The following is a 15,099-nucleotide window of genomic DNA, read 5'->3' as shown; positions in this document are numbered from 1 at the left end:
TGGTGTGATGGTTAATTTCATGTCAATTTGACTGGGTCACAGGGTATCCAAATTTGGTTTAACATTATTCTGGGTGTGTCTGTGAGGGTTTTCTGGATGACACTAAAATTTGAATCAACGAGTAAAGCAGACTACCCTCCCCAATGCAGATGGGTCTCATCCAATCCACTGAAGGCCTGAAAAGAACAAAAAGGCAGAGTAAGGGAGAACATGTGCTCTCTGCCAAGTCTTCAAGCTGAAACATCAGTCTTCTCCTGCCTCCAGACTCAGGCTGGAAGTTACACCATCAGCTCTCCTGGTTCTCACACCTTTGGCCTTAGACTAGAACTATACCAAGAGCTTTCCTGGGTCTCCAGCTTGCTGACTGCACATTTTGGGACTTTCACCCTCCTTAACCACATAAACCAATTCCTTACTATCTGTCTGTCTGTCTGTCTGTCTGTCTATCTATCTATCTATCTATCTAACTATACTATTGGTTCTGTTTCTCTGAAGAACCCAGACTAATACAAATGACTATGGCATTTAACTGCTACCAAGAAAAAGAAAAAGGTGACTGTAAAGACTACGGACTCATCTGACTTCCTAGAGAGTACATAGGGGGAGAAAAAAGAAGAAGGAAAAACTATGAACATAAGTTTCCTTCTGAACATAAAAAAGGAAAAGTAGGATTTACCCTATAACTAGCCCCCCGAGGACCCTGCCCCTCATCTGCCAACACATACACACTTTGAAAAACTAGAAAACTGGACCAAAACATATAAAACTAGATTTTCAGACATGGGACAACAGGCAGGAAGACCAGAATCCTTGAAAGAAGGGAAACAAGGAGAGGAGCCCTGTGACTGTGACTGCCCCGGTTTACTGTCTTAGAGGCAGTTTCCTGTCTGTAGCACAGGACGGGGGAATTCACAGCCCAGTAACATTTCTGAATTGAGAAAAAAGAATCAGCATTACGTGAAGCCAAGGAAGCAAGAATTTATGAGGCAGAGTATCAGAGAGGAGGGCGCAATACAGAGAACTCCAGAGAAGTGCACAGGGGACCTGGGAATCTTTGCCTAAATGCTCATCTGCACATGAGTGAGAGGAAACTCCCTGGGACTAAGGAATGAATTGGCAGAGAGATGCCAACTGTACGACTCCCAAAGATCACACACAGCTGGGAATAGTTTTTATGTTTCCACCAACCAAAGAAGAAAGATCCCAGAATACATGGTAGTCTTCAGAAAGGTATCACGGTAGTACTGGGGTAAATTAGCCCTAGCCTAAAGGCTGCTTTGCACAAACACAAAGTTCAAAAGTTAGCCTCAGAAGAATCAAACTAATTCCAAGTAATTTAACTGCATATGACAGGAACTTGCAAACTTTTTCTGTAAAGAACTAGACAATAAATATTTTAGTCCTTTTTGTATGGATGGATCTCCTGAACTGGGCAGAGTGTGTCAAGATATTCATGACAATTGAGGCTGAACAAAATCATATTCAATTAAAGAAGGAACAAATACTTAGGTGGATCTTGCTGGCAATCTTCTTAAAACCATTCCCATTTGTTGTATAAATAAACTAAAGCATGGAGAGTTTAAGTCAACTTGCCCAAAGTAAACAAGGTAATAACATAGCCTGCAGTCAGGATTTGACTGGAAGTCTCTCAGATCCTAAAATCCATGGTAACAACTGTATCTTACTGCCTCCCTTGTAGTAAGTCTTTGGCTCTCCTGGTCTAACAGATAAATTTCATCACAGCATGCTGTCATCTTAACTGATGCATCCTCTAATGCTACTGACTACTAGCAATAATGGTGAAAGGCAGTTAGCATTTCTTGAGACCCTTTAAATTTATTATCTCACTATTTTTCATACTGCTTTCAAAGTTGTGGAACTTGCCCATGCGTACACAACAGGAAACGGTGCCATCAGATTTGGGGGTTGGGTCAGTGACACCCCAAATCCAAGATCTTTCCACCACACCACACTGTCTTAATAGCAGCACAAATCACAGGCCTCAGAGTGGTCCAAAGAAAAGAAGCATAAGAAAAATTATGTCCCAAACCAGAGAAAGGGAAGAGGGAAGGTAAGAAGGAAACTGGGAACAGCTGTTTGCTTGAGAAGGGAAAAGCTTAACTGAGAAGTATGACGTGTTCTCTTTGCACCTTGGTTCATAATGTTTCCCCATTTCTGTTAAGGTCCAATCTAATTCTATTAAATTCATGAAGCCATTCCCTACCTCCCCAGACCTCAATCTTGCCTTCTCTGGTCTCCCATATCCTTTAAACCAGTAATATGGTAGCATAAAATACACTGTACTCCTATTTCTGAGTGTTAATCAGATTACAGGCAGCTTGAGGACATTTTTTTTTTTATCTTATAGTCCATATTCTAACATGACTGCAGTGTTTGTGTCGATGACCATATTCATGTATTATATTTCTGAAAAATTACTTAGAAGGTTTTCAAAAATAGGTTATCAATTTCAGGCACGTTATACCAGTATAGTAAACAAAATAAATGTAGAGAAAAAAACCTACTTCAACTCTCTACAGGACTTGTTTACAAAGTGCCACACTTAAATAACATTTCCAGACTTTAGACACAAACTAATTCATTTGTAAAGCACTCACTTCCACATTACTTTAAAAAAGGAAGAAAACAAAAATGAAGTCAATAATTACCAGAAATCCATAATAAGCATTACTAAACTAGAAGCCAAGACTTCTTACTACTGGTTGAAGAACTTCCCATTAAACCAGTAGATCTCTAGTAGTCTCTGCTCCTCTGGAGATTCCCCAAGAACCTTTCAGATGATGCAAGAGGGTAAGACTATTTTCATAAAAATACTAACGTATTATTTGGCCTTTCACTGGGTTGACTTTTGCACTGATGGCCTAAAAGCAATGATGGGTAAAACTGACAGGACCTTAGCGCAAATCAAGGCAATGGCACGAAACTGTACTGGCAGCCACCATGTTCTTCCCCACCATGAACTACAGTAAAAATAAACACCAGTTTCACTGAAGAATGTCCTGGGTGAAGTAGTGAAAATTATTTAATTTATTAAATCTTGACCCGTGAGTACACATCTTTTTAACATTCCGTGTGACAAAATGGGAAGTGAACACAAAGCACCTCTGCAGCACACTGAATTACAATCCCAAGGGAAAGCACACGTGCAGTTGTTTCAATTGTAAGTTAACTGGATGTATTTGGCATGAAACACCATTTTTACTTGAAAGGCAAGCTGACAAACAACAGCTGTTCATAAACAAAAAATGTCTTTGGTATAGCACAGGGAACTATATTCAATATATTGTAGTAATTTATAATGAAAAAGAATGTGAAAACGAATATATGTATGTATATGTATGACCGAAACATTATACTGTACACCAGAAACTGACACAACCTTGTCAATTGACAATACTTCAATTTAAAAAAAAAATGGCTGTTCAGATTTAGGTATTTGACATACAAAATGAAATGAGCCCATCACTACAAATAACACAATTAACAACATTTGTTGCCCACACAAAATTAAAGCTATAACAAAATTAAAGCTTTCAAGTAAAATTAGAATTTTTGGAAAACCTATGGCCTTTTGGCCACCATGAATTTGACAGCTTCCCAATACTTAAAGAATTGTATGACTGATAAGATCAGTCACAATACCATACTAACAACTGGATTTTTAAAATATCATATAATAAAATATGTAAATATTTAGAAGACCAGCATAAATCAATACACTAACATTTTCTAAATCAACATATGATATAATAAAATCCAATTCAAACTCTAAGATAGACCAAAGATTTTAATATAACAGACTATGAAAAGTTTACTGATACGGTCTCAGAGTCCACATTACAGCTAATCTTTAAGAAACTATCACTTGTCAAATTTTGGTGTAGTATCAGAGAGGAAAATTGATGTGTGTTTCAAATAACTATTAAAATATCTTTCCCTTTTTCTAACTACATGTCTGTGTGAGGCTGGAATTTCCTCATACACTTCAGCCAAAATAACATATTGCAACAGATTTAAAGAAAAAGTAGATACGAAAATCTAGCAGTCTTCTATTAAGCCAGACATTAAAATGATTTACAAAAATATAAAACAATGCCACTTTTTTCACTAATTTTCTACTTCAGAAAATATAGTTATTTTACATTAAAAAGCTATTTATGTTAACAAGTTTGAGTCTGTTGTTACTTGAAATGAATTAACAAATAAGTTTTTTTAATTTCTCAGTTTTAATTCTAACTTGGTAAATATCAATAAATATCACCTACATTAATAAAAGCTGTAGGGAATCCTCAGCGATTTTTTAAGAGCATAAAGGGCCCCAGAGACCAAAAAGTTTGAGAACTATGCACTATTTGATGCTATAATGGAACACTTGGAATACTATGGAAGTAGAGTGATTAGATCTATAATCAAAAACAGAGACCCTGAAAACATACAAATTAGTGGGAAAAAGTTTCACTTCATCTGTGGTCCAATCCAGGATTAGGAGGTAGATGACTGTGGTTTGTTTCACTGGAAAAGGATAAATAAGAGGAAAAGCCAACTCTAGAATAAACTTACTAAGTAAACAAACAAACAAACATACTTACAGATTCTCCAGAAAACCCCCAACTCCCCACAGCCCTCAGTTACAACCATCATTTCCAGTCTCTGCCTGGAACTACAAAGAAACCCAAATGGGTAGAGAGGAAGAAGGAAGGTTATAGAAATGGGACCACGTCTCAAGCGCATGCTAAAAATAAAGGGCTATTTTGGGGTGGAGGTAGTAGGTGGTAGATTATACTGTAATTTATAAAAGAAACATCCCGCATACATATTTTGCTCATGACAGAAAGAATATATCACCCATAGCCTAATATCCATTTTTAACACCAAAATTAAAAAGATAAACATAATCTTTTCAATTAACTTTTTTCTAATATGCCCAAGTCTCTTGCTCTTTTAAGACTTATCAGGATCCAGGTTTGGCTGGACTATATCACAGAAAGATTAAAAGTTCCTCTCTATTTCCACGCTTTCTGTTCATACCTTCCTACAGTACTTAGTGTGCTGACATTTCCCATCTCTCCCACTGTAAGCTCCTCAAGAATAGAGTTTACAACTTACTTACGTTTTTTCCCTGGAGCAGAGCACAGTACCATTATAGACATGCTCAATAAATAATTCTCAAATGATTGGCTTCCCAGAGGCCAAATATACTTTATAAAATATATTTCTTCCAGAAAGTACAATACAAGTTGTACACAGATGTCTTCAAAATAGTAGTTTCATAAGGAAAACTTGGACATGTTGTCAAACTTAAAATATAATTCTTAATTCTTATTTAGCCAGCCTAAAAATGTTGGTCACTTCCTCCTAAAACTCCCCCTTGGATTCCAGGGTAAGGTTTTTTTCCTTGTCTTCTTTCTACTTCTTTAGTCACTCCTTCTCAGTCTTTCTCTGATTATCTTCAGTTATTTCCCCAAATTCTATCCTCAGTTTTATACTTGACTCCCTCTAAAACTCTTCTGGGTTACCTTGTCTAAACGAAGATTTATCAACCCCTGCAGAACTAACATTTTGGACAAGAAAATAATTTGTTGTGGGGGGATGTCTTATGCACTGCAGGATATTTAGCACTATCTCTGGTGTCTACCCACTAGAACCCCCAGTTGTGACAATCAAAAATGTCTCTAGTCATTGCCAAATGTCTCCTGGGCTGAGGTGGGTGGTGAGAATCGCTGATCTAAACTAACAACTTTAAGTGTCACCTATATATACTGCTAATTCCCAAGTCTGTATCTTTAGCCCAAATTTCATAACTCTCAACACATTCCAATCACCTGCTGACAAACTCTTTGAACATCATATTCAACATAAACCCTAATTCATCACTGTTTTCCTAAATTTATTCCTTTTTCCTATATACTCCATCTCAACGAGTGACACAACTATCTATACAGTCACTCAACCCAGAAATCCAGAAGCCATTGAAAAGATCTTTTATTCATCATAGTCAATGAATTACCAAACCCTAATCATTCAATCTCTTTAATATCTCTCAGTTAGGTCCCTCCCTCTCCATTTCTACTACCACAGACTTAAGTCAGGCCTCATTACATCTCATCTGGATCACCGTAATATCATCCTAACTGGCCCTACCTCTCATCTGGTCCTATGACCTTTCCTCCACAATGCTGCCAAAGTGATGATGCTCTTAGAATTCTAAACTGAGAGTGTCACTCACCTCCCTAAAATTCATGATAGCTTTTCATAGCTTTAGAATTACACTTCAGCTCCTCAAACAAGCACAAGAAGGCATTTATAATAGTACTGTGACCTACCTTTCTGGCCCTTATCTTACTCTTTCAAGTCACCTACAGAGACTCTTCACTTCTGCTTCGCCAAACAACTTGCCTTCTGTAAGCTTTTAACACATGATGTTCCCTCTGTCTGGACTGCCCCCCTCACTTTCAGTCTCAAACCCTTTCTTACAACAAACACTTGATTCATCCATTTTTCAAAACTTAGCTCAAAAATTACCTCTTTCAGGAATTCTTTCCTAAACCCCCAGTTTAGAATCACCATCTCTGGGTTCACAAAAAACATGCTTATACTTCTATTACAGCATTTACTTATGCTTATGATGCTTATAATCACTGGCTAATACGTCTTACTATAAGCTCCTGAGAGCAGGGATCAAGTCTTATTTGAGCTGATAGCAAAAGAACCAAGTATTTCTCATGCCTACTAACTACATAGGAGATATCCAATAAATGTTTACTAAATAAGAGGAAATAACATCTTCAACATTTCACTTTTGTAACAACTAAAAATTTTAAAGCTAGGTTTAAAATAAGTAAGTTTATTTTAAAAGAAAACATTTTTATTTTAAGCCAGTGATAGTTAAGTTGCAAGTAACAAAATTTTTAAGAATGCTCTACTTAACTATATACATGTATATATGGATGCATGTATATATCCTTCTTCAGACACAGAATCTGTGATAAATATTTATAAGAAAAAAGCCCCAAGTATTTGTCCAATGACTATGGTGCCTACTAAAATATCCAAACAGAGTCATATAAACTCAGGTCCTCCTGATTACTAAGACTGGTATCTCATTTTTAGTTACTATTCTTGCCCAAGCTGACAATAAGAACATTCTTGCTCATGTGAGGCTTCTGGATCAGTAAGAAATAAGAAAGTGGTTTATAGCTGGATCTGTCTCTATCTTATAACCATTAGTAAAACTTAGCCCTTATATTAGGAACCCAATCCCCATGATACTACGACACCTAAAACTGACCAGTATTACATGTCCTCCATAAGCCCCAAGCATAAAGAAACCACATTTTCAGATCTAGAATTTGATACTCAGCTTTCTGCCTCCAACTCCCTGTATCAGGAACCCACACGCATCACTCCAGATCCTCTTGGTCTCACTCATCTCTCATTCCAGCCACCACTTTGGCAACCAGCTCTGCTTGGGCTCTGACCAATGTCACAGAGGAAATATCTGACAGTACCTTGCTTCATCCTATATGCTGTGTGCCTCTCACCTTGCACCCTAAAACTTCCACACTGATGCCAAAGACAGGACACTGCCAGACACCACAGGACTCTGCCAGGACTCACTCATACAGAACTTGGAAATACAAGTGAGTTAATACCTCCCGAGGTGAGCCTTTGGTCAATGGAAGATGGATAAAATTAGATAAATTCTTCCCCATTTCTCCCAGACAGACTGCCTTGAGATGGAGTTTATACAGTCCCACGCAGTCAAGCAAGCTATGTCAGTTAGCAACAGCCAGCTTGATAGCACATTTTCATATTGGTTCTCCTTTCTTTCCTCCTCCCTCCGTCTGGTTTTGCACTCCCTAATAAATTAGTAGTGCAAAGAGCTCTGCTTTCTGGGAAGCCCAGTTTAAAACATTCTACCACTTCAAGGAAAGTTTGTGGTTTGTATACTGCAAGGGAGATCCCAAAGCCCATTAAATTGCAAGCTACTATTTCTGCTTTCTTTTCCTTAATTGAAAGACCTCAGAGACAGCAGAATAAAATCAAAACCTTACTGTCACTGCTTCCTCACCCATCATTTCTCCAAACCTATTACAAATACCAATCTCCAGAATAGTCTCAGATAAGACCTTTGTACTAACACACTCTAATAATCATCTTCGTCCATGCACTATATTTTAGCCTGGCAATATGGATGGTCTGAAGAAAAGTACAATGGAGTATGCTCAGCTACTAGTCCCTTCTCTTTTTCCAGGTTGTTAGTCCCAGAGCTGGCATTCTGAACACTGTTCTTTCCATCATGACCCAAATTCAGGCCCCACAGGACTCTACCCCTTATAAGTATGCAAATCTATGCTCAACGTATCAAAGCTAAAATATCAGGCAAGACTGGCACTGTCCTACCATACTGAAACAACATGAGCAATCAGTTCACTCCATGTAACATAATTCTCAAATGTCCAATTATTAACCACATAGGTTCTTTCTCTTTTCCTAAAAATGGGGAAAAAGTAGCAAAAGGCAATCATTCAGACATGTCACAAAAATTAACTGCTAAATAATGGCTTAAAATGGTCTTTCTTATTCATAAAAATATATATATTGTTTGCAAATTAAGTTATTCATATACCCAAAAGAGAAAGTTAAGTATGCAGCTGATAGACAAAAAATTTAGCAAGAAACGTCTTCATTTATTCAATTAAGATTTATTAAGCATCTACTATATCACCAAGCAAAAGCAAAGCAAAAGCAAAATAAAACAAGCGGAAGGCCTCTGCTCTGTGGATGCTATACTGCCTAGTAGAAGAGAATTTTAAAAATTAAACAGATAACTCAAAAACTCTACCCTTGCAATCGCAATAAACAGAATGAGGAGTCAGAGAAGGAGCCATGGAATAGCAAACACTAAAACTGAGTCCTGACAGGCAGAAATTAGTTGTGGGGTAGAGGTGGAAGACAGTAGCAGTGGAAGGTATTTTAGGCAGAGAGAATAAAATACGTGAGGGTCCTCAGCACAGAGCACGACATTTTTGAGAAACAGAGGCCACTGTGACTGGTGTTCACTGAGTAACAAGGCTAGCTTGTTGGAACTGAGGTTGAAGGCAGGGACCAGATCACAGAGGGCTTGATAACACTGGTAATGTTACAAATGCTAATATCGGTAACACTAACATTAAGAATTTTAAAAATAATAGGTTCTATCACTTTTTGTGCTATGAAAATATAATTTTAGGAGACATACATAAAAACTTGTAGCCAGTGAAATTTCCAAACTGGAAATTAGAGAAGGCTTATAGCTAAGCTTACTAGGTCTCCCAAAGAAACATCACTATTCTACTTTCTCCCAGTTCTGTAACGACTGCTCTTTTGAAGAGCAGACCGATTCACAGGCTCGATACCATAGATACTTACTGAAGAAACCCTGTACTGTAACGTCCACTGCCAGTACTACTGCCAGAGCAAATCTAGCCAATTTCTTCCCCCAATTTTTTTTCATTGTGGTAAAACATACGTAATATAAAATTTGCCATCTTAAAGTGTACAGTTCAGTGGTATTAAACATAATGGTGTCCAACCATCACCATCATCCACCTGCATAACTCTTTTCATCTTGTAAAACTGAAACTCTATACCTATTAAACAGTAACTCCCCATGTTCCCCTCCCCCCAGCTCCTGGCAACTATCATTCTACTTTGTGTCCTTATGAGGTTGACTACACTAAGTGCCTCATTTAAGGGGAATCATACAATATTTCTCTTTTTTGTGACTGGCTTTATTTCACTTATCACAGCTTCCTGGTGGTTCATCCATGTTGCAGGATATGTCAGAATTTCCTTTTTAAGGCTGAATAATATGTTGCATGTATACAGCACATTTTGCTTATCCCTTCATCCACTGATGGACTGTTGGGTAGCTTCCACATTTTAGTTACTGTGAATAATGCTGCTAAGAACATGGGTGTACAGAATCTATCCAATTTTGATAAACGAGATGTCATTTCAGTTCATTACCCTGTAAAAATGCATACAACATACACAAAATCTAAAGTGGAAGTCCAGAAGGAAAGTGAAAAAGATGCCTTTTTTCATCACTTTTTTTGGTAGCTTGTCTAATTTCTCTTTTCTCTTGCTAGCCTCAACAAATCTAGACCATCAATACTTTTCATGCCCCTTGGTATAACTTCATTATTAATGGCCCCTTGCCTTTTCCCATGGAGTCCCCAATTCATGGATGAATATTCCCCACATCTTTCACCTTCAAAACTCATTTTACATCCTGCTTTCACCAAACTACTCTCCTTTTTTAAGTGCTTTACTCACTGGTAACCCAAAAAGAAAAAAGGGGACAAAAGCAGCATATGTTTTCTTAAAGTATCCCTAAAAAGTTTTTAAAGTACCCATTCAATTATTAAAGTAACTTTGAATCAGCAATAATGGGTTCTATTTTAAAAAGGAAAAATTTTCAGAGGCTATATAGAGTATTACAAATAAAATTGTAAGCTATTCCCCCCCAACTACCTAACAATAGTAAGTTTCTTTTAATTTTTCTCATCTGAGAGAAGACATTGAAAATGTCCCGATAATTTTGAGAAACACCAAAAATGATCAAAAGGTTAGGAAATAAGAAGGAAAAAAATGTTTTTTTAACCTGGGACTAGACAAGGAAAAGAGAGCATGAAGTACAATAGACTTAACAGACACGGCCGCATTACCACCGTGCCTACTATTAATCGACACGTGTTAAGGGCGGCCCTCTGACAACTAAAGAACACCACCTTGTATCACGGCAGGAGTGAATCATAAACACAAAAGTGTATGGCCTGTGTGACATGTGTACACGTACATCTGGTCAACACTGTTTGCTGCCACCCTGTGAAAGAAAACCAAAATTAACAGCCAGTAGCTACTAAAATATACTTAGTTGTTCTGTAGATAAATAAAGCATTCTTCAACAACTTCACCTGCTGCAACCCCTGGCTAAGACAGTTTGCAGCAAAGCAAGTAGAACTCTGAAAAGAGGCTGCCTATTCTTCAGCTCAAAAAAAAAAAAAAAAAAAAAAAAAAACCAGAAACAAAGAAAAAGAAAAGGGTTTTACACCATTAAACAAGTATTTAGTTCAGCCTATTCAATGACCTATGCAAGAAACAATGAACCAAGCAGAGAGATGGATGGTCTTTTGTTTTGATAAACTAGGGTGATAGGATTCTTCAAAGAATATAAATCTCATCTCTGAGATATTTTAAAGAAATAGAAGTGCCTAAAGCCAGAGCAAACCAAAACAACTTTTTAAGATTCCTTCAACCTCTGATTACATTAGGAATATCACTCTGCCTTAATATTCTAGGTATAAAAGAGGTTATAAACATCATCTAGGAAGGCAGCCAGAAAAAAAGTCATTCCCATAATACTGTGACTATGGCATATACCCCAGGACATTTCCCAAAGATAATCAGAGGAACTCTAGCATCAGATGAAACCCAAGGGTCCACAAGATAATGACCAGAAGAAGCAAATTATAAATGAGAAGCTTTGGGAGCTCCATCTACTGGATCAGAATTTAATTGTCTATCTCAATAACTTCAGTAACATCCCTAACTCTCTACCCTGGAAGGAAACACGGTAACTTCAGGAATAAGTTGAGCTCACCCTCATTCTTTATGCACTTAAATTACCGTAAAGAAATCTTAGTTGCTTCCTAGTAGTTCTAACTGGAGATGAGTGCTATTACAAAAGGTCATTTGCTCAAGCTGATTTTCCACATTTTCTCTCTCATAAGCCCATACACACATTCATTCCTAAACTTAAAAAATGCTTAACACCTTAAGACAGATAGAATAAAATACTGTGACGTGAGTGCAACATTTCTACCCTACCACAACAGAGAAAACAAGTGGTTCCTAATCAAAAAAAAAAATCCATAGTTAATTATTAATAAGCAATGTGTCATACTCAATAAAATTACTTGACATTTTAATTTTAGTAACCTCTCTTCACAGGCCTTCTAATTCTCCTACTTTATTAGCTAAGTATATTCTTTAGTAAAACTAAGTAGTAATAAGTTCATGAGTATTCTGAAGGTAATTTATCATCACAAAACTGAAAGAAAGCAGATTTCTACCAGTAAGTCATTTGAGAAAGCCTAGTGAAAATCCTCAATACGGTCACAAAAAAGAATATGACATTAGTGAAATGTAACAACACATTTCTGCGTGCAGCTACCACTTAATATTCACTTGTAATTTCAACTTAAACCTTTCTACTCAATTTCTAGGACTATAGTTTGGCTATACTATACAATATGAAATTTGCATATTATGTTATTTGGAAAGTTAAAAAAGAGAAACATGACTGGTATTTGCTCTTTAAAATAAAAAGGTATATTCACCTAGATGATAATTTCCCCAACTACACATGGATTTTATTGTAAATGCCATTAGGTTCCCAAAGCAACAGGTCATTTGCAGCCATTACAATGTCAACCTGTTGAGGTTTTTGTACAATACTCTTTCTACAAACTTGCTAGACTTTCCATTACCATAACTTTGCATGCTAACATAGATAAATCACTATTGTTATTTTAAGTGAATAGAAACATTCTCAGCCTAAGAAACCCAAAACTATTATAAACTGAAATTGTTCTTCAATTACTGAACTTCCTTCTCTAGAATCAAATGTAAAATTTATTTTTGGTAATCAAGGCTAAAATATCATATAAGTACAAAAAGTGTGGGGTTTTTTTTAAACAATCTCCTCAAAAAGAAAAAAGAAAAAAGAGAATGTGAATAAACATACAATCTGTCAGCCTTAACATGGAGTTTTAAAATGAACAACACATGAAAACTATATTACCATGTGCCTGCTTAAATAATGAAGAGAAAAGGACAATCCTGAAGTTCATTGCCCCTATGGTTGTCCAGCTAAGTCCAAAAACAGAGGAAAATTTATAAAGCTGAGATTTTGCTCACTGGTCTATCTCCTCAAACTTTGAACTGCTGAAAAAAAAACCTTTCACAGTTTTTCTTATTGTTAATTAGATAATTTCATGTTACATTGTGTTTTCTACAATGGAGAGTAATATACAGGATAAATTAACATGACAAAAATGTCAAAATAATGCCAATTAGTACTACGGTGGCAGGTTTATCTAAGATACAGAAAATAATTTATAAGATGGGCTTTCAAGAACCCACATTTTTTTAAGTGAACACCTTTATCATTCATTTTATTTCTTGGGAGGCTTAAGATCAGCTTGTCAACACAAAAAAAAAAGTATTCTTTTCAGGCTTTCCAAGATTTCCACTAGCTCTTTTTTACCAGAAAGCCTAGTCGATGGCATCCAATTTGCAAACATCAAATTTAAGATCACAGTTTCAATAAAACAAGAAGAAAGAAATTAATGTTCATTTTAAGTATTTATATTGGCGTAGACTGAACAGACTGCTTAAGAAAAGACTGACACCAAGGGCTCATTTTGCCATCACTCATGTGCTGCATGGACTAGTTTTCACATTACTTTAATCAAGAGATAGACATAATGAGTCCATTATTTAAAATACGCAAATTCATAACTCCTTCTTTGCATAAGTTTGATATTTTGGCTCATGTCACATATCTGCAAACCAAGTATGCATCCCACTAAAAGGGCAAAGAACAAAGAAACTAGAATTACTTAGCTTTTTAAAATTTATATTTTCATGAAACAAGAAAGTAACTAAGTGGCTGCTTGTAAGACTGGTAGGGTCAATTTAATCATCACTAGATCTTCAAGTTTCCTTCAAAGTGTTACGGAGATTCCTTATTATCTTACAAACAGTTATTCAGAACTTAACAGTGTACCTGACTTCAACAACTATACCACAAACAAAAGCACCTTAAATAGCAACGTCTAATTACCTAATTTTTAATAACAACAACAAAAACTACTCCTATTATGTACCCAGAAAATCCAATAAACACCCTTCAGTAAGTATAGTAACTTTGTCCTAAATTCATGGAAAACTGAAAAGCCCAATAAGAAAGAAATTATTCAATTTTATACTCTTACTGTAATTAGAAATAAATTTTAATAAACTAATTTCATTGAAAACCATTTTTCAAGAAAAGTTACCAGCTGTCCCAATTTCTCATTTTTTGATCACAGAATTTCTTTGTCGTTAAAACTTCATATTTAATAGCTTTGCAAGAAAATATAATAACAAGAGTAGAAAATATTAAAGATTTATTCAAAAAAATTACTCTGTCCTATTGATGGCAGTGAAGGTTGGGGACAGAAAGTAGTGTTTTATGGTGTTTTCAAAAACACTTTAAGACAAATATAACAAAAATCAGATTAGAGAAAGTAATTTTCACCTCTTCTAACACAAATATAGTCGATACTTTCTATTCAAATACTCCAATATATCCACACATTTTGTATAAAGAGGCAATGATGATGAGCTAACTTTTGAACACGTACGGTGTGCCAAGCACTGTGCTTTAAATGCACTACACTTACAGCAATTTCGTAAATTGAGCGATTACCTACAGCAATTCTGTCTGCTAAGTACAACCATTAACCCTATTTTACATACAGGGGGGTTGAGGCACAAAGAGGTTAAACAATTCACTCAAAGCCACATTGTTAATCAGTGACAGAGCTGGAATTCAAACCCAGACAGTCTGGCTCCATATCTGATTTCGGAATTACTATTAAAGCACACTTGGTATATGGCACAATGCCTGACACCCAGAAAGTACTAAATAGAAGTGTAACTATTACCATACTACTTATCTCTTCTTTACTTACTCTGTGATAATTCTGGACTCCCTTTCAGATTCATCATCTTTGGAATTGAAGGACCATACACATCCACATCTAACAAACCAATGGCCTTTGACTGTAAGAAAATAGAATTACGATGAGATTATTTCCACTCTTCATCAAAGAAAAAGCACATGTAACAGTAAATCTGACTACAGCAAAGACAATTTGCAAAATATTCCAAAATCATTACCTGAATTTTCAAAGCAAAAATAAGGTAAAAGAACATAAACCGCTTAGGGTAAAAACTTTACATTGGGCTACTAATCTCTTCTAG

At 36.1% G+C, this 15,099-nt stretch overlaps 1 protein-coding gene across 2 annotated transcripts in view; it reads right to left on the bottom strand.

Annotated features, from left to right (window-relative positions):
• The window catches only part of NUBPL (NUBP iron-sulfur cluster assembly factor, mitochondrial), a 176,702-nt gene that overhangs the window by 127,070 nt on the left and 34,533 nt on the right, over positions 1–15,099 (bottom strand). For both annotated transcript variants that reach the window (XM_010986155.3, XM_010986154.3), the window contains exon 4: positions 14,808–14,898. In XM_010986155.3, the coding sequence (XP_010984457.2) occupies positions 14,808–14,898 (91 nt within the window). The remainder of the gene's footprint in view (positions 1–14,807; positions 14,899–15,099) is intronic.

This window comes from Camelus dromedarius, chromosome 5, assembly GCF_036321535.1.
Source record: "Camelus dromedarius isolate mCamDro1 chromosome 5, mCamDro1.pat, whole genome shotgun sequence".
In the NCBI taxonomy this organism is placed as follows: Eukaryota; Metazoa; Chordata; class Mammalia; order Artiodactyla; family Camelidae; genus Camelus; species Camelus dromedarius.
Note: the sequence above shows the minus strand (reverse complement) of the source record. Positions and strands in the feature narration are given on the sequence as shown.